Source organism: Oncorhynchus mykiss, chromosome 7, assembly GCF_057628025.1.
Source record: "Oncorhynchus mykiss isolate SJ-2025 chromosome 7, ASM5762802v1, whole genome shotgun sequence".
Lineage (NCBI taxonomy): Eukaryota > Metazoa > Chordata > Actinopteri > Salmoniformes > Salmonidae > Oncorhynchus > Oncorhynchus mykiss.
This window is the reverse complement of record NC_143028.1, coordinates 1215001-1235736: the sequence shown is the minus strand read 5'-3', so window position 1 is coordinate 1235736 and position 20736 is coordinate 1215001. Positions and strand designations below refer to the sequence as shown.

The 20736-nt window shown below is 44.8% G+C and overlaps 1 protein-coding gene across 2 annotated transcripts in view; it reads left to right on the top strand.

Moving 5' to 3' along the window:
• The window catches only part of LOC110527256 (semaphorin-5B), a 97594-nt gene that overhangs the window by 63947 nt on the left and 12911 nt on the right, over nt 1-20736 (top strand). For both annotated transcript variants that reach the window (XM_090239668.1, XM_090239669.1), the window contains exons 9-13: nt 6509-6644; nt 7139-7346; nt 7544-7751; nt 12204-12321; nt 13516-13700. In XM_090239668.1, coding sequence (XP_090095794.1) covers nt 6509-6644; nt 7139-7346; nt 7544-7751; nt 12204-12321; nt 13516-13700 — 855 coding nt within the window. The remainder of the gene's footprint in view (nt 1-6508; nt 6645-7138; nt 7347-7543; nt 7752-12203; nt 12322-13515; nt 13701-20736) is intronic.

Below are 20736 nucleotides of genomic sequence, written 5' to 3'. Positions count from 1 at the left end.
GCAGGCACACACACACACACACACACACACACACACACACACACACACACAACAGACGCACAAGTTCACTTACACACAGCTTTATTCTCCATCTATCCAGTCCTACTTTGTTTTAGTCAATATATTTACACATTGCCCTAACGGCATCCTGTTGAAGGTTTTACAGATGCTAAGAAGCATATTACACATTTCAAGCTGTTTGGACAAATGCTGAGAGGAGGGAAGTGAAAATCACTTCTCAAGTCTTTTCTTCTCCCGTCTCTGTCTGTGTTGGTGGCCTTGGCTTAGTGACAGAGCAGAACCTTGTCTGGGAGAGACGCTTTAGTCCGCCAGGAAGAACGGTGTTGGAGGATGACCAGTTAAGAGCATTTCTGTGTGACTGTGAAACACTTCAATAGTTTTCAAACTCAAAGGGTTGTGGAAATCGATTGTGGGGAACCATTTGTGTTAGTTAACCCTGTCAGGTTGCTGTCTGTCTGTCAGTCAGTCTGACGGTCCTACTCTGTGCATAGCCCAAAGCATCATATCCTGTCCAGAAGCTCCTCCCTGCCAGTCTATAGTCCCATGTGCCTTATCATTGGTCTGTTCAGAACCCCTCTCTGCCAGTCTATAGTCCCATGTGCCTTCTCATTGGTCTGTTCAGAACCCCTCTCTGCCAGTCTATAGTCCCATGTGCCTTATCATTGGTCTGTTCAGAACCAACACCCAGAATCCCCTCTCTGCCAGTCTATAGTCCCATGTTCCTTCTCATTGGTCTGTTCAGAACCCCTCTCTGCCAGTCTATAGTCCCATGTTCATTCTCTTCTCCTTGGTCTGTTCAGAACCCCTCTCTGCCAGCCTATAGTCCCATGTGCCTTATCATTGGTCTGTTCAGAACCCCTCTCTGCCAGTCTATAGTCCCATGTTCCTTCTCATTGGTCTGTTCAGAACCCCTCTCTGCCAGTCTATAGTCCCATGTGCCTTATCATTGGTCTGTTCAGAACCAACACCCAGAATCCCCTCTCTGCCAGTCTATAGTCCCATGTTCCTTCTCCTTGGTCTGTTCAGAACCCCTCTCTGCCAGTCTATAGTCCCATGTTCCTTCTCATTGGTCTGTTCAGAACCCCTCTCTGCCAGTCTATAGTCCCATGTTCATTCTCATTGGTCTGTTCAGAACCCCTCTCTGCCAGTCTATAGTCCCATGTTCCTTCTCATTGGTCTGTTCAGAACCCCTCTCTGCCAGTCTATAGTCCCATGTGCCTTATCATTGGTCTGTTCAGAACCCCTCTCTGCCAGTCTATAGTCCCATGTGCCTTATCATTGGTCTGTTCAGAACCAACACCCAGAATCCCCTCTCTGCCAGTCTATAGTCCCATGTTCCTTCTCATTGGTCTGTTCAGAACCCCTCTCTGCCAGTCTATAGTCCCATGTGCCTTATCATTGGTCTGTTCAGAACCCCTCTCTGCCAGTCTATAGTCCCATGTTCCTTCTCCTTGGTCTGTTCAGAACCCCTCTCTGCCAGTCTATAGTCCCATGTTCATTCTCCTTGGTCTGTTCAGAACCCCTCTCTGCCAGTCTATAGTCCCATGTGCCTTATCATTGGTCTGTTCAGAACCCCTCTCTGCCAGTCTATAGTCCCATGTTCCTTCTTCTTGGTCTGTTCAGAACCCCTCTCTGCCAGTCTATAGTCCCATGTGCCTTCTCCTTGGTCTGTTCAGAACCCCTCTCTGCCAGTCTATAGTCCCATGTTCCTTCTCCTTGGTCTGTTCAGAACCCCTCTCTAATAGACTCAGTGCCAGTAGTTATAACACACTATATTAGTGTGGTAGGCTTCTAACCCATCTACCTCTCCTCCTAGAGACATGATGTAAACCTACACACTGCAGTACAGTCAGCCACAGTACAGTCAGCTACAGCCAGCTACTGTACAGTCAGCCTCAGTACAGTCTGATACAATACAGTCAGCTACAGTACAGTCAGATACAGTACAGTCAGCTACGGTACAGTCTGATACAGGACTGTCTGATACAGTATAGTCAGCTACAGTACAGTCAGCTACAGTACAGTCAGCTACAGTACAGTCAGATACAGTACAGTCAGCTACGGTACAGTCTGATTCAGGACTGTCTGATACAGTATAGTCAGCTACAGCCAGCTACAGTACAGTCAGCTACAGCCAGCTATAGTACAGTCAGATACAGTACAGTCTGCTACAGTACAGTCAGATACAGTACAGTCAGCTACAGCCAGCTATAGTACAGTCAGCTACAGTACAGTCAGCTACAGCCAGCCACAGTACAGTCAGCTACAGTACAGTCTGATACAGTACAGTCTGCTACAGTACAGTCAGATACAGTACATTCAGCTACAGTACAGTCAGCTACAGTACAGTCAGATCAGTACAGTCTGCTACAGTACAGTCAGATACAGTACATTCAGCTACAGTACAGTCTGCTACAGTACAGTCAGATACAGTACAGTCAGCTACAGCCAGCTATAGTACAGTCAGCTACAGTACAGTCAGCTACAGCCAGCCACAGTACAGTCAGCTACAGTACAGTCTGATACAGTACAGTCTGCTACAGTACAGTCAGATACAGTACAGTCAGCTACAGTACAGTCAGCTACAGTACAGTCAGATCAGTACAGTCTGCTACAGTACAGTCAGATACAGTACATTCAGCTACAGTACAGTCTGCTACAGTACAGTCTGCTACAGTACAGTCTGCTACAGTACAGTCAGATAGAGTACATGCAGATACAGTACAGTCTGCTACAGTACAGTCAGATACAGTACAGTCAGCTACAGTACAGTCAGATACAGTACATTCAGCTACAGTACAGTCTGCTACAGTACAGTCTGCTACAGTACAGTCTGCTACAGTACAGTCAGATACAGTACATTCAGCTACAGTACAGTCTGCTACAGTACAGTCTGCTACAGTACAGTCAGATAGAGTACATGCAGATACAGTACAGTCTGCTACAGTACAGTCTGCTACAGTACAGTCAGCTACAGTACAGTCAGATACAGTACATTCAGCTACAGTACAGTCTGCTACAGTACAGTCTGCTACAGTACAGTCTGCTACAGTACAGCCTGCTACAGTACAGTCTGATACAGTACAGCCTGCTACAGTACAGTCAGATACAGTACATTCAGCTACAGTACAGTCTGCTACAGTACAGTCAGATACAGTACAGTCTGCTACAGTACAGTCAGATACAGTACATTCAGCTACAGTACAGTCAGCTACAGTACAGTCAGATAGAGTACAGTCTGCTACAGTACAGTCTGCTACAGTACAGTCTGCTACAGTACAGCCTGCTACAGTACAGTCAGATACAGTACATTCAGCTACAGTACAGTCTGCTACAGTACAGTCAGATACAGTACAGTCTGCTACAGTACAGTCAGATACAGTACATTCAGCTACAGTACAGTCAGCTACAGTACAGTCAGATCAGTACAGTCTGCTACAGTACAGTCAGATACAGTACATTCAGCTACAGTACAGTCTGCTACAGTACAGTCTGCTACAGTACAGTCTGCTACAGTACAGTCAGATACAGTACAGCCTGCTACAGTACAGTCAGATACAGTACAGTCTGCTACAGTACAGTCTGCTACAGTACAGTCTGCTACAGTACAGTCAGCTACAGTACAGTCAGATACAGTACAGTCTGCTACAGTACAGTCTGCTACAGTACAGTCAGCTACAGTACAGTCAGCTACAGTACAGTCAGCTACAGTACAGTCAGATAGAGTACATGCAGATACAGTACAGTCTGCTACAGTACAGTCTGCTACAGTACAGTCTGCTACAGTACAGTCTGCTACAGTACAGTCAGATACAGTACAGTCAGATACAGTACAGCCTGCTACAGTACAGTCAGATAGAGTACATGCAGATACAGTACAGTCTGCTACAGTACAGTCTGCTACAGTACAGTCAGATACAGTACAGTCAGATACAGTACAGTCAGATACAGTACAGTCTGCTACAGTACAGTCTGCTACAGTACAGTCTGCTACAGTACAGTCTGCTACAGTACAGTCAGATAGAGTACATGCAGATACAGTACAGTCAGATCAGTACAGTCTGCTACAGTACAGTCTGCTACAGTACAGTCAGATACAGTACAGTCAGCTACAGTACAGTCAGATAGAGTACATGCAGATACAGTACAGTCAGATCAGTACAGTCTGCTACAGTACAGTCTGCTACAGTACAGTCAGATAGAGTACATGCAGATACAGTACAGTCTGCTACAGTACAGTCAGATAGAGTACATGCAGATACAGTACAGTCAGATCAGTACAGTCTGCTACAGTACAGTCTGCTACAGTACAGTCAGATACAGTACAGTCAGCTACAGTACAGTCAGATAGAGTACATGCAGATACAGTACAGTCAGATACAGTACAGTCTGCTACAGTACAGTCTGCTACAGTACAGTCTGCTACAGTACAGTCTGATAGAGTACAGCCTGCTACAGTACAGTCTGCTACAGTACAGTCAGATACAGTACAGCCTGCTACAGTACAGCCTGCTACAGTACAGTCTGCTACAGTACAGTCTGCTACAGTACAGTCAGATACAGTACAGCCTGCTACAGTACAGCCTGCTACAGTACAGTCTGCTACAGTACATTCAGCTACAGTACAGTCAGCTACAGTACAGTCAGATACAGTACAGTCAGATACAGTACAGTCAGATACAGTACAGCCTGCTACAGTACAGTCAGATAGAGTACATGCAGATACAGTACAGTCTGCTACAGTACAGTCTGCTACAGTACAGCCTGCTACAGTACAGTCAGTTACAGTACAGTTTGATACAGTAGTCTGCTACAGTACAGTCTGCTACAGTACAGTCTGCTACAGTACAGCCTGCTACAGTACAGTCAGATACAGTACAGTTTGATACAGTACAGTCTGCTACAGTACAGTCTGCTACAGTACAGTCTGCTACAGTACAGTCAGATACAGTACAGTCTACTACAGTACAGTCTGCTACAGTACAGTCTGCTACAGTACAGTCAGATACAGTACAGTTTGATACAGTACAGTCTGCTACAGTACAGTCTGCTACAGTACAGTCTGCTACAGTACAGTCTGCTACAGTACAGTCAGATACAGTACAGTCTGCTACAGTACAGTCTGCTACAGTACAGTCTGCTACAGTACAGTCAGATACAGTACAGTCTGCTACAGTACAGTCAGATACAGTACAGTCAGATAGAGTACATGCAGATACAGTACAGTCTGATACAGTACAGTCTGCTACAGTACAGTCTGCTACAGTACAGTCTGATACAGTACAGTCTGCTACAGTACAGTCAGATAGAGTACATGCAGATACAGTACAGTCTGATACAGTACAGTCTGATACAGTACAGTCTGCTACAGTACAGTCTGATTCAGTACAGTACCCCAATGGTTCCTTTCATACCTGTACTAATGGTCCTATTGAGAGAGAGCGGTAGCATCAATTTGGGCCCATATTACTGGCACAAGCACTCTTCTGTCTGAGGTCCATTTTGGACTCACCCAGGGCAGAGCTAAAAGGCTTGTAAACTCTGAGGTATTGAGAAAGACATCTTATCCCAGTCGCCCAGACAAAAGACAGGCTGCAAGGCATTGAAACGATAGTGATCTCAGGTATCCTCCAGGGATAACAGGAACAACTCTGAAAGACCTTAGTGTGTCTGGTTCTTCTCCGATTCGGAGGGTTTTTACCATATAAATAGAATCTATAGAAAGGGCTTGGAACCTCTGACCCTGGCAATTTGACTGTTACACCGGTGCACTCGCAATGGCTGCCAGTCCACCCATTATGACATCATTGACTTGAATGTTCTGTAGATTCTATTACTATGAGTTTTGCCTTGTGTTTCGGTTTGCAGTTCCTTTTCCTAGTCCTTTTCTACTTACCCTTTTCTACCCTCCCTCCTTTTACCAGTGAATACCTTTGTCTGTGTTGCAGCTGAGAGGTTTGAATGACTGTGAGGATTGTTTACGATGAGATGGGAGCACAGGTCTATAGGAAAGAAAGACATGTCTGTGCCAGCACTGGGAGATCATCAAAAATCATTATCCTGTCATTATCCAATTATGTGCCATATTATACCTTATATTCGTAGTGATAACTATTATAATTGATAGATAAATGTCTCTGTATACTGTAGACGTCATTAAGCTCTCTTTTGAACTAAGAACATAAGTAGGTCTTACGCATCAATTCAGTTCTTTATGAACAGTGGTTTCCTGTCTCAAATAGGCTGCTGTATTTTTCCTGCTGATGTCCGTACAAAAGGCTTTATAGATACATTTGGTGGATTGGATTGAAAAAAAGTGGACGGCGCTCAACCAACGCGAGTCGAGGTGCTACCAAAACATTTGATCCTCATTGAAAAGGAAAGGGCACAACGCTCGCTCACCGTTAAAAAACGTATCGATTGGTTCACTGCCATGGCCTCTGAGTCACGGTTTCCTGACGTCTTTATGTCCCTCTCTTCCTAACAGGAACAGCATCTCTGCGTCGGCTGTGTGTGCTTTCAACCTCAGCGCCATCACTCAGGCGTTCAACGGACCGTTCCGTTACCAGGAGAACCCTCGTACAAGCTGGCTCTCCACCCCCAACCCCATCCCCAACTTCCAGGTAGGGGACGATGCAAAGTCTACTGTCTGGTCTTCTACTAGATTCCTTCTTTCACTGTTTCCCAGCCCTCTACTCAGGGACCAAGATGTTTCACATATGTCTGAACTAGCACACCTGATTCCACTAGTCAATGACTCAAATGAGCCTTTCATCACACCTGATTCCACTGGTCAATGACTCAAATGAGCCTTTCATCACACCTGATTCCACTAGTCGATGACTCAAATGAGCCTTTCATCACACCTGATTCCACTGGTCAATGACTCAAATGAGCCTTTCATCACACCTGATTCCACTAGTCAATGACTCAAATGAGCCTTTCATCACACCTGATTCCACTGGTCAATGACTCAAATGAGCCTTTCATCAAGCTCCTAGGCTCCACCTTGTGATCTCTGGTTTATTGCAAAATAAATCAGTATAATTTAGGAAATGGACTTTTATGTTAAAAAAACAAATCAAAAAGGTGTCCTTCCCCCTGTCTGCCCCCTCAGTGTGATACCCTGGAGGAGCGAGGTCCAGGGGAGAACCAGACGGAGCGCAGCCTGCAGGACGCCCAACGTCTCTTCCTCATGTCTGACGTGGTGCAGCCCGTCTCCACCGACCCCCTCCTGTACCAGGACAACATCCGCTTCTCCAAGCTGGTGGTGGACATCGTGCAGGGCCGAGACACCCTCTACCACGTCATGTACATCGGCACTGGTGAGTGAACAGGGAGGGAGGGAGGGAGGGAGAGAGGGAGAGAGGGAGAGAGGGAGAGAGGGAGAGAGGGAGAGAGGGAGAGAGGGAGAGAGGGAGAGAGGGAGAGGGAGAGGGAGAGAGAGGGAGAGAGAGGGAGAGAGAGGGAGAGAGAGAGAGACGGAAGCTAGATGTCTCATTTTGTCTGTTTGTCCAATAAGAATATGGCACCATCCTGAAGGCCCTCTCCACGACCAATAAGAGCATGCGGGGGTGTTACCTGGAAGAGATGAGGCTCCTCCCCGAGGGCGAAAGCGAGCCAATCAAGAGCCTTCAAATCCTCCACAGCGATAGGTCGTTGTTTGTGGGGCTTAGCGACAGGGTGCTGAAGATCCCACTGGAAAGATGCTCCAGCTACAAAACTGAACGGTAAGAAGACCACTCCCACACACCCTCTTCAATGCCCCACCACTTATACAGCTGCAGTTCACTCAAACCTGCCTTTGCAATGTTTACGAAGTTTCTTTGTTTATAAACTACTTCCTGTACTCTTCTTGTTCTGGAAAGTGGATGTATCTACTGGTGAGGGCAAAGTCCAGAAGATAACAATAATATTGTATCAGTATTCTACCTGAAGCTAATCATCTTAGTGACAGTTAATTGGAAAGAAGCCAAATGTTCTGTCCTCCAGCCTAGCCTAGTCTCCAGCCAGTCTGACTGATCCAGACAGGAAGTAGTCAAGTGCAGGAATGGTGGCATTATTACTGTTGTGACTACTGATATATGAGGTCTCCTACACCCCACAGCCCTCCGTAGCTTCCATAGGACCTCAGACACCCAATGATATCACACCTTACTGTACAGTATGAAGAATGGTGGTGTTATCACTGTAATGATATCACACCTTACTGTACAGTATGAAGAATGGTGGTGTTATCACTATAATGATATCACACCTTACTGTACAGTATGAAGAATGGTGGTGTTATCACTGTAATGATATCACACCTTACTGTACAGTATGAAGAATGGTGGTGTTATCACTATAATGATATCACACCTTACTGTACAGTATGAAGAATGGTGGTGTTATCACTATAATGATATCACACCTTACTGTACAGTATGAAGAATGGTGGTGTTATCACTATAATGATATCTATCACACCTTACTGTACAGTATGAAGAATGGTGGTGTTATCACTATAATGATATCACACCTTACTGTACAGTATGAAGAATGGTGGTGTTATCACTATAATGATATCACACCTTTCTGTACAGTATGAAGAATGGTGGTGTTATCACTATAATGATATCACACCTTACTGTACAGTATGAAGAATGGTGGTGTTATGACTATAATGATATCACACCTTTCTGTACAGTATGAAGAATGGTGGTGTTATCACTATAATGATATCACACCTTACTGTACAGTATGAAGAATGGTGGTGTTATGACTATAATGATATCACACCTTACTGTACAGTATGAAGAATGGTGGTGTTATGACTATAATAATATCACACCTTACTGTACAGTATGAAGAATGGTGGTGTTATGACTATAATGATATCACACCTTACTGTACAGTATGAAGAATGGTGGTGTTATCACTATAATGATATCACACCTTACTGTACAGTATGAAGAATGGTGGTGTTATGACTATAATGACTACTGATATATAAGGTTTCTTACTCTCCTGTAGCTTCCATAGGTTCCACATCCTGTCCACCTCTAACAGCCAATGCCATGACACCTCACCATACATACACAGTGTTATGACTACTGATATATGGGGTTTAATACATATTAGCATATCATTATTTAATATGTACATTCATTTATAATATATGCCATTTAGCAGGTGCTTTTATTCATTCAGTATAAGCCGAACAGCATTTGCCAGTCATTCACTCATGAATAACACCATACTTAATCTGCCATGTCATTACCCCCTGTTTATACTGTACAGATGCAGTCAGATATATTGGCACCAATGCATGATATATTGGCACCAATGCATGATATATTGGCACCCTTGCATGATATATTGGCACCAATGCATGATATATTGGCACCAATGCATGATATATTGGCACCCTTGCATGATATATTGGCACCAATGCATGACTCACCTTTTCTTCTCAAATACGTTTTTTTTTTTTTTGGGGGGGGGGGGGGGGATTTTAACTGAAATTGAAAAAAAAATGATTGGCCTAGACTAAATTATTCAAAATTCTAATTAACTTGGTTGGAGGCAAAGATTCTAATTTACTGTGTAATTTATCTCACCTGTGGTAAGTTGCAGGTGCCTGCAGGGTAAAAATAGCAATTGAACAAGTTTTGAAAATAAAAAAACAGCTCATTCTACTCAGTTGCACTCCTTTTGTAAAGTGCAATGTGTCAACATTTGGCCACATCTGTAAGTAACCAATCCAGCGAAGGCTTCCTGTAATTACATTTGACCTCTCCCGTTGGATGAACCCCTGCTAGCTCCTTGTGAACACTGCCCTCTGCCTCTCCCGGTGCTAGTGGGGAAAAAACTAATTTCCTCTGGTTCCGGCTGCAGACTGGAGCCAGTACAATGGCAGTCTGGGATGGTGTTGCAGTGCCAGCAGAGGTTTTCTGTGCGATCCATCACTCTCATCTGTCAGAGGGGAGGAGGGAGGAGGGGAACAGGAAATACATACAGTCAGAGAAAAATAGAGAGGGAGAGAGGGTTGTCGTTGTGGGAAAGATAGTGAACTGACCACCTCCCTAACTGACTGGACATAGATGGATGTTAATGTGAAAGGCATCCCATTACTACAATAGATTAAGTAGTTGTCATGGTGATTGCATGTGTCCTACCCCTAGCTTTTACCACATATTTTACATATCATCCTGTGTATTAACTGTGTAATAACCATCGGCATACCACCCTGTATCCCATGTCTCTGAAGCTAAGATCCCAGTGCCCCAGGGCCCCACACACACACACACACACCCTATGACCATATCCCTGCCCATCCCTCTTAGACAACCATTATTTACTGTAGTCTGTAGCCACCAGCCCGTCAGCAGGGTGATCAACACAGTGGTTGTTAGATAGTCTCTCCCCCGCTGCCTGCTAAACTGATATTACTGCTGATTATCAGGAACTGATCTGTCAACTGTTTATTGCAGGGGAGTGTTTTGTTGGTCGCGCTCCCTATACAGAATACCAATAAGTCCTAGATAGGCTGGTGTTAGTGCAGTTATATTCCATTCATCAGATTGTAGATGGCTTAGTCCCAAATGGCACCCTATTCCCTATGTAGTGCACTACTTTTGACGAGGGCCTATTGGTAGTAGTGTAATATATAGGGAATAGGGTGGTATTTGGGACTGACCCGTTGTCTTGCACAGATACAAGGGAACAGGAGATACAAAGACAGCAAATAAACAAAGTCTTCATAAGCACTACATAGTTCATAAGAAAAGTCATACTAGACTTTACCGTGAAACGCTTCCACAATGTTGACACACTATCTCTTCCGCTCCATAATTCAAGGCAGACACACACACACTGGCCTCTTGCTCTGTACATCAGCCTACTGAGTGCTCTGGGTCAACAGGACCTGTTTTCTCTGCTCCATCTGGGCCTCATGGAGCCACATAAACAACCAGGAAGAGAAGGACCCCTCATAGAGTCCTACATAAAGAGGCTGCCCTAACCTGTGCCTGTCACACAGGGTCCTACGGTAAAAAGGCTGTCCTCACCTGTGCCTGTCACACAAGGTCCTACGGTAGAGCGGCTGCCCTGACATGTGCCTGTCACACAGGGTCCTACTGTTAAAAGGCTGTCCTCACCTGTGCCTGTCACACAGGGTCCTACGGTAAAGAGGCTGCCCTGACCTGTGCCTGTCACACAGGGTCCTACGGTTAAAAGGCTGTCCTCACCTGTGCCTGTCACACAGGGTCCTACGGTTAAAAGGCTGTCCTCACCTGTGCCTGTCAGACAGGGTCCTACGGTTAAAAGGCTGTCCTCACCTGTGCCTGTCACACAGGGTCCTACGGTAAAGAGGCTGCCCTGACCTGTGCCTGTCACACAAGGTCCTATGGTTAAAAGGCTGTCCTCACCTGTGCCTGTCAGACAGGGTCCTACGGTAGAGAGGCTGTCCTCACCTGTGCCTGTCAGACAGGGTTCTACGGTAGAGGCTGTCCTCACCTGTGCCTGTCAGACAGGGTCCTACGGTAAAGAGGCTGCCCTGACCTGTGCCTGTCACACAGGGTCCTACGGTTAAAAGGCTGTCCTCACCTGTGCCTGTCAGAGAGTCTTATGGTAGAGAGGCTGCCCATTGACTTTGATAGACATCGCATCATTGTATCTGTCCCATTATGGCGTCTGTGAGAGCACTGGCAGCACCAATTGAAGCCATCTCCATTTTGAAGTAGTCCACGTTCTTCTTCTACTACTTCTATAAGTTGGTAAACACTAGAGTCCTGTACCAATTTCTATTTCTATGGGCTGCCCTGACCTGTGCCTTTTCACAAACACGTTGTCAAACAGCATTCCTAAGCTAGGGGGTTCCCTTCCCGGAGTCTCTGACAACTTCTTTTCATTAACAATCCTGGATTTAATTACTGAAATTAGCTTGTGTTTTTTCTGGAGCATACAAACACTTAGCTGCAGTGAAGCATGTTGTATGGCACGGTGCCTTACAGTGGAGCATGTGTCAGAGTCCTTGTTGATGTGTCAACACCTCAACTAGCACTAGTCTGATACTGTATGGGTTCTATTGGGGGAGAGCTGTTTTCCTAGCTTTACGCTAACATGTTGTTGAGTGAGTTGAGGTGTGAGGTGCTGTCCCTCTCCACTGACTGCTGTCTTTGTGCCCTGGGGTCCTACAGGCACTGCCTGGACGCCCGAGACCCCTACTGTGGCTGGGACCGTAAGCAGAAGCGCTGCACCACCATCGAGGACAGTTCCAACATGAGCCAGTGGAGCCAGAATATCACTGAGTGCCCGGTAAGGGTCACACACACACCTCATATCATATGTAACATACACACACCTCAAATGTATCAGACACACACCTCATATCATATGTAACACACACACACCTCATATCATATGTAACACACGCACACCTCATATGTAAAACACACACACCTCATATCATATGTAACACACACACACCTCATATCATATGTAACACACGCACACCTCATATGTAAAACACACACACCTCATATGTAACATACACACACATTTTGTTTTCATGAAATATCAGAACTTTTTAGAGTGTAAAAATGTTTGACCATTAAAAATCCTATTTTCCCTAACCCCTAAACCTAACCCTACTACCAACCTTAACCCCCAAAACCCCTAACCCTAACCTTATACCAAACCCTTAAACCTAAACCTAACCATAACACCAAAAGCCTGAATCTAACCTTTAAGCTTAAAATAGCATTCAGGTGAAATGTTAGTGTGTCCTGATAATGTTGGAAAACAAACACACACACACACACACACACACACACACACACACACACACACACACACACACACACACACACACACACACACACACACACACACACATTAATTTACTTTCCCCACACACCTTCCCCTCTCTCCTACCACCTTCCCCTCTCTCCTACCACCTTCCCCTCTCTCCTACCACCTTCCCCTCTATCCTACCACTTTCCCCTCTCTCCTACCACCTTCCCCTCTCTCCTACCACCTTCCCCTTTGTCCTACCACCTTCCCCTCTATCCTACCACTTTCCCCTCTCTCCTACCACCTTCCCCTCTCTCCTACCACCTTCCCCTTTGTCCTACCACCTTCCCCTCTATCCTACCACTTTCCCCTCTCTCCTACCACCTTCCCCTCTCTCCTACCACCTTCCCCTCTATCCTACCACTTTCCCCTCTCTCCTACCACCTTCCCCTCTCTTCTACCACCTTCCCCTTTGTCCTACCACTTTCCCCTCTCTCCTACCACCTTCCCCTCTCTCCTACCACCTTCCAATCTCTCCTACCACCTTCCCCTCTCTCCTACCACCTTCCCCTCTCTCCTACCACCTTCCACTCTCTCCTACCACTTTCCCCTCTCTCCTACCCTTCCCCTTTGTCCTACCACTTTTCCCCATTAGCCACCATTCTGACCCAATCTCTGATTGGTCCCTTCTGATGCTGAACTCCTGCCCGCTCACAGGTAAGGAACCTGACCCAGGACGGTGGCTTCAGCCCCTGGGCGCCATGGCAACCCTGTAACCATGACGACAGGGAGGGAGCCAGCACCAGTTGCGCGTGTCGCTCACGCTCTTGTAACAGTCCAGTCCCTCAGTGTGGAGGCTCCAACTGCACGGGCCCCACCATCCAGGTGGCCAACTGTTCCAGGTACTGTAGAGGAAGAAGACAAGGGATGCTAGTCTACTATTCATCATTCAGTACCAAACATCATAACGGTTACTGACTTCCCAAAAGTGGAATAGTCATGACCGTCAGCAGAGTCAGAGTATGTTTCCTGGAGCTTTTGGGGATTATCAAGTCCCTCATTTGAGCACCTGATTCCCGTTTTTTGTTCCAGTTGGGCTGACGCGCGTTTGAGTCCGCTCTCATTCTATGTTTCCAGCATGTTAACAAACTGTCAGTATATTTGACAGAAGGTAATGTACATGTTGACCTTAAATGGATCTCTAGACAAAGACAAGTAGTAGCATGAGACGTCAGACCAGCAGCAGACAAGCACACGTAGACTCAGCAATGTTTGTTCTATTCTTGATGAGTTCTATTCTTCTGCTTTCAGAGAGTTTACATTAGACTTCCAACTACCAGACAGTGTTGACATGTTCTCAGAGGAAACCCAAGTAGTAGAATCAGACCAGCAGCAGCAGCAGAGTCCAACTACCAGACAGTGTTGACATGTTCTCAGAGGAAACTCAAGTAGTAGAATCAGACCAGCAGCAGAGTCCAACTACCAGACAGTGTTGACATGTTCTCAGAGGAAACTCAAGTAGTAGAATCAGACCAGCAGCAGAGTCCAACTACCAGACAGTGTTGACATGTTCTCAGAGGAAACTCAAGTAGTAGAATCAGACCAGCAGCAGCAGAGTCCAACTACCAGACAGTGTTGACATGTTCTCAGAGGAAACTCAAGTAGTAGAATCAGACCAGCAGCAGCAGAGTCCAACTACCAGACAGTGTTGACATGTTCTCAGAGGAAACTCAAGTAGTAGAATCAGACCAGCAGCAGAGTCCAACTACCAGACAGTGTTGACATGTTCTCAGAGGAAACTCAAGGACTCCCTTGCCCTCTATTATTAGAGGTTTCCCTCATTAGGCAAAAGAGATTGGATTTATCTAGAGAGTGAGTTGAAAACCGAAGGACTGCCACCTCTCAGTATAGCACGTCTATGTGTGTGTGTGTATGTGTGTGTGTGTGTGTGTGTATGTGTGTGTGTGTGTGGCTTTACTATCCTTGTGGGGATCAGAAGTTCTCACAAGGATAGTAAAACAAGGAAAATTCAGACAAGTGGGGACATTTTGCCAGTCCCCACAATGAAAGGCTATTTTAGGCTTTGGGTTAGGATTATAATTAGGGTTAGGGGTTAGGATTAGGGTTGGTTTTGGGGTTAAGGGAAATAGGATTTTGAATTGGACTCCATAAATTGTGTGCGTTTGTGTGTGTGTGTTATTAGAGAGATTACGCTCTTCACTGGTGGCTTCCTGTTGCTTACTTTACTGTGTTACTATGCAGGAGAGAGAGCTGCTGAAATTAAATAGTCTTTTACAGGAAGCACCAATTTAATTAGAAGGGAAGCTCCACCGGCCTGAAGCACTTAAACACATTAGGTGGATTTTTTTATGCCTCAGCCCAGTCAGCTTCCCAGACAAGCACACGTTGCCTCAGCCCAGTCAGCTTCCCAGACAAGCACACGTTGCCTCAGCCCAGTCAGCTTCCCAGACAAGCACACGTTGCCTCAGCCCAGTCAGCTTCCCAGACAAGCACACGTTGCCTCAGCCCAGTCAGCTTCCCAGACAAGCACACGTTGCCTCAGCCCAGTCAGCTTCCCAGACAAGCACACGTTGCCTCAGCCCAGTCAGCTTCCCAGACAAGCACACGTTGCCTCAGCCCAGTCAGCTTCCCAGACAAGCACACGTTGCCTCAGCCCAGTCAGCTTCCCAGACAAGCACACGTTGCCTCAGCCCAGTCAGCTTCCCAGACAAGCACACGTTGCCTCAGCCCAGTCAGCTTCCCAGACAAGCACACGTTGCCTCAGCCCAGTCAGCTTCCCAGACAAGCACACGTTGCCTCAGCCCAGTCAGCTTCCCAGACAAGCACACGTTGCCTCAGCCCAGTCAGCTTCCCAGACAAGCACACGTTGCCTCAGCCCAGTCAGCTTCCCAGACAAGCACACGTTGCCTCAGCCCAGTCAGCTTCCCAGACAAGCACACGTTGCCTCAGCCCAGTCAGCTTCCCAGACAAGCACACGTTGCCTCAGCCCAGTCAGCTTCCCAGACAAGCACACGTTGCCTCAGCCCAGTCAGCTTCCCAGACAAGCACACGTTGCCTCAGCCCAGTCAGCTTCCCAGACAAGCACACGTTGCCTCAGCCCAGTCAGCTTCCCAGACAAGCACACGTTGCCTCAGCCCAGTCAGCTTCCCAGACAAGCACACGTTGCCTCAGCAATGTTTGTTCTGTTCTTCTATTCTTCTGCTTTCAGAGAGTTTACAATAGACTAGGCTATTAGAGTTTACAATAGACTAGGCTATTAGAGTTTACAATAGACTAGGCTATTAGAGTTTACAATAGACAAGGCTATTAGAGTTTACAATAGACAAGGCTATTAGAGTTTACAATAGACTAGGCTATTAGAGTTTACAATAGACTAGGCTATTAGAGTTTACAATAGACAAGGCTATTAGAGTTTACAATAGACAAGGCTATTAGAGTTTACAATAGACATGGCTATTAGAGTTTACAATAGACTAGGCTATTAGAGTTTACAATAGATAAGGCTATTAGAGTTTACAATAGACAAGGCTATTAGAGTTTACAATAGACAAGGCTATTAGAGTTTACAATAAACAAGGCTATTAGAGTTTACAATAGACAAGGCTATTAGAGTTTACAATATACAAGGCTATTAGTGTTTACAATAGACAAGGCTATTAGAGTTTACAATAGACTAGGCTATTAGAGTTTACAATAGACAAGGCTATTAGAGTTTACAATAGACAAGGCTATTAGAGTTTACAATAGACAAGGCTATTAGAGTTTACAATAGACAAGGCTATTAGAGTTTACAATAGACAAGGCTATTAGAGTTTACAATAGACTAGGCTATTAGAGTTTACAATAGACTAGGCTATTAGAGTTTACAATAGACTAGGCTATTAGAGTTTACAATAGACAAGGCTATTAGAGTTTACAATAGACAAGGCTATTAGAGTTTACAATAGACTAGGCTATTAGAGTTTACAATAGACAAGGCTATTAGAGTTTACAATAGACTAGGCTATTAGAGTTTACAATAGACAAGGCTATTAGAGTTTACAATAGACAAGGCTATTAGAGTTTACAATAGACAAGGCTATTAGAGTTTACAATAGACAAGGCTATTAGAGTTTACAATAGACTAGGCTATTAGAGTTTACAATAGACAAGGCTATTAGAGTTTACAATAGACAAGACTATTAGAGTTTACAATAGACAAGGCTATTAGAGTTTACAATAGACAAGGCTATTAGAGTTTACAATAGACAAGGCTATTAGAGTTTACAATAGACAAGGCTATTAGAGTTTACAATAGACAAGGCTATTAGAGTTTACAATAGACAAGGCTATTAGAGTTTACAATAGACAAGGCTGTATCGTGTCTTTACTATCATTAACTGAAGACTGATAGTTTTTTATCAAAGATTCTCTGTAATGAGTTATTACGCGATCAACTGATTAATCACGTAACTAATTAACTAGGAAGTCAAGGAAGTCAACCAAGGAAAAATATTCAGATTACAAAGTTATCATTTCCTAAAATAACTTTTCAGATATTTTATCTGATCAATTAGTCTTCTAATTAATTATTTACTTTACCTCACGTTAGTCTCATTCCAAACGTCGTAAATTGTTGGTTATCTGCACGAACCCAGTCTTCACTATGAGTCATCCATACATCAATTGTCTTAAATAATTTATTTATTACTAACTAAGTAATTCACAGAAATGCATAAACAAACAAGGTAAATGAAATGAAATGAGAATGTGCCCTAGTGGGCTAAACCGGCATGGCGGCTTGTTAGACAAAAGGGGAAGTGGGGGTCGACTAAGAAGTCACTACAAAGTGATAATTATAACAATTGAAATTATAATCCTTTACACATAAACGCTCATTCATTCGGGAACAATTGTAATCAATATATATATTTACGCTCAGTGTGTCGTCTTGATCGCTGGTGAAAAGTACATTTCTTTTGTAGAATTGTCCGTCTCTCTCTCTCTCTCTCTAGGTTGTGGTTAGAGGGGATTGTTCAGAGTGACATTCGTTATAGAATGGATGTTTTGGTGGTTGTCGTTCTTCACGTTCAATGATACCGAATTCCTAGCTACAGACTAGTAATTAATATCAAAGACTTGTTCTTATTCTGTTGGTATCGATAGTCTAAGAGTTTATCCACGTGGTATGGTTAAAAGATTCAGCAATGGTCTACAACCTTTGTCCTCCTGATGGAGAAAAACATGGTCTACAACCTTTGTCCTCCTAATGGAGAAAAACATGGTCTGCAACCTTTAGCCATCTCGTAATTCGGTCTGCTGATCAAAAACCCGAGTGGGGGTTTTATTCGGAATGGCAGAAAAGGGCTGTACCAGGAGGTCTGACCCTAACTGGGCTCAGGGGCGGTCCTCTGATTTAGTTCAAATCCAATTCCTTTTTGAGTTTTCCTTCATTAAACAGTCCAAAATCACATCGTAACATTGTGTAAACAGTATCAGACTCACTCATTCATCTTATACAACAATTAGATGTACTAACAGATATAGCCCTCGGTTCTTCCCAGACCTGACTGCTCTTAACCAACACAAAAACAAAAACATTCTGCAATTAGATGTACTAACAGATATTGCCCTCGGTTCTTCCCAGACCTGATTGCTCTTAACCAACACAAAATACAAAAACATTCTGCATTAGTATCGAACAGCCCCCGTGATATGCAGCTTTTCAGGGAAGCTAGAAACCAATATACACAGGCAGTTAGAAAAGCCAAGGCTAGCTTTTTCAAGCAGAAATTTGCTTCCTGCAACACTAACTCAAAAAAGTTATGGGACACTGTAAAGTCCATGAGAACACCTCCTCCCAGTTGCCCACAGCACTGAAGATAGGAAACACTGTCACCACTGATAAATCCACTATAATTGAGAATTTCAATAAGCATTTTTCTACGCTGGCCATGCTTTCCACCTGGCTACCCCTACCCCGGGCAACAGCACTGCACCCCCCACAGCAACCCGCCCAAGCCTTCCCCATTTCTCCTTCTCCCAAATCCAGTCAGCTGATGTTCTGAAAGAGCTGCAAAATCTGGACCCTTACAAATCAGCCGGGCTAGACAATCTGGACCCTTTCTTTCTAAAATTATCCGCCGAAATTGTTGCCACCCCTATTACTAGCCTATTCAACCTCTCTTTCGTGTCATCTGAGATTCCCATAGATTGGAAAGCAGCTGCGGTCATCCCCCTCTTCAAAGGGGGGGACACTCTTGACCCAAAATGCTACAGACCTATATCTATCCTGCCCTGCCTTTCTAAGGTCTTCGAAAGCCAAGTCAACAAACAGATTACCGACCATTTCAAATCTCACCATACCCTCTCTGCTATGCAATCTGGTTTCAGAGCTGGTCATGGGTGCACCTCAGCCACGCTCAAGGTCCTAAACGATATCATAACCGCCATCGATAAGAAACAATACTGTGCAGCCGTATTCATTAATCTGGCCAAGGCTTTTGACTCTGTCAATCCCCACATCCTCATCGGCAGACTCGACAGCCTTGGTTTCTCAAATGATTGCCTTGCCTGGTTCACCAACTACTTCTCTGATAGAGTTCAGTGTGTCTGTCTGTTGTCCGGACCTCTGGCAGTCTCTATGGGGGTGCCACAGGGTTCAATTCTTGAACCGACTCTTTTCTCTGTATACATCAATGAGGTCGCTCTTGCTGCTGGTGAGTCTCTGATCCACCTCTATGCAGACGACACCATTCTGTATACTTCTGGCCCTTCTTTTGACACTGTGTTAACAACCCTCCAGGCAAACTTCAATGCCATACAACTCTCCTTCCGTAGCCTCCAATTGCTCTTAAATACAAGTAAAACTAAATGCATGCTCTTCAACCGATCGCTGCCTGCACCTGCCCGCCTGTCCAACATCACTGCTCTGGACGGCTCTGACTTAGAATACGTGGACAACTACAAATACCTAGGTGTCTGGTTAGACTGTAAACTCTCCTTCCAGACCCACATCAAACATCTCCAATCCAAAGTTAAATCTAGAATTGGCTTCCTATTTCGCAACAAAGCATCCTTCACTCATGCTGCCAAACATACCCTTGTAAAACTGACCATCCTACCAATCCTCGACTTCGGCGATGTCATTTACAAAATAGCCTCCAATACCCTACTCAACAAATTGGATGCAGTCTATCACAGTGCCATCCATTTTGTCACCAAAGCCCCATATACTACCCACCATTGCGACCTGTATGCTCTCATTGGCTGGCCCTCGCTTCATACTCGTCGCCAAACCCACTGGCTCCATGTCATCTACAAGACCCTGCTAGGTAAAGTCCCCCCTTATCTCAGCTCGCTGGTCACCATAGCATCACCCACCTGTACCACGCGCTCCAGCAGGTATATCTCTCTGGTCACCCCCAAAACCAATTCTTCCTTTGGCCGCCTCTCCTTCCAGTTCTCTGCTGCCAATGACTGGAACGAACATAAAAAAGTATCTGAAACTGGAAACACTTATCTCCTTCACTAGCTTTAAGCACCAACTGTCAGAGCAGTTCACAGATTACTGCACCTGTACATAGCCCACCTATAATTTAGCCCAAACAACTACCTCTTTCCCTACTGTATTTATTTATTTAATTTATTTATTTTGCTCCTTTGCACCCCATTATTTTTATTTCTACTTTGCACATTCTTCCATTGCAAATCTACCATTCCAGTGTTTTACTTGCTATATTGTATTTACTTTGCCACCATGGCCTTTTTTGCCTTTACCTCCCTTCTCACCTCATTTGCTCACATTGTATATAGACTTGTTTATACTGTATTATTGACTGTATGTTTGTTTTACTCCATGTGTAACTCTGTGTTGTTGTATGTGTCGAACTGCTTTGCTTTATCTTGGCCAGGTCGCAATTGTAAATGAGAACTTGT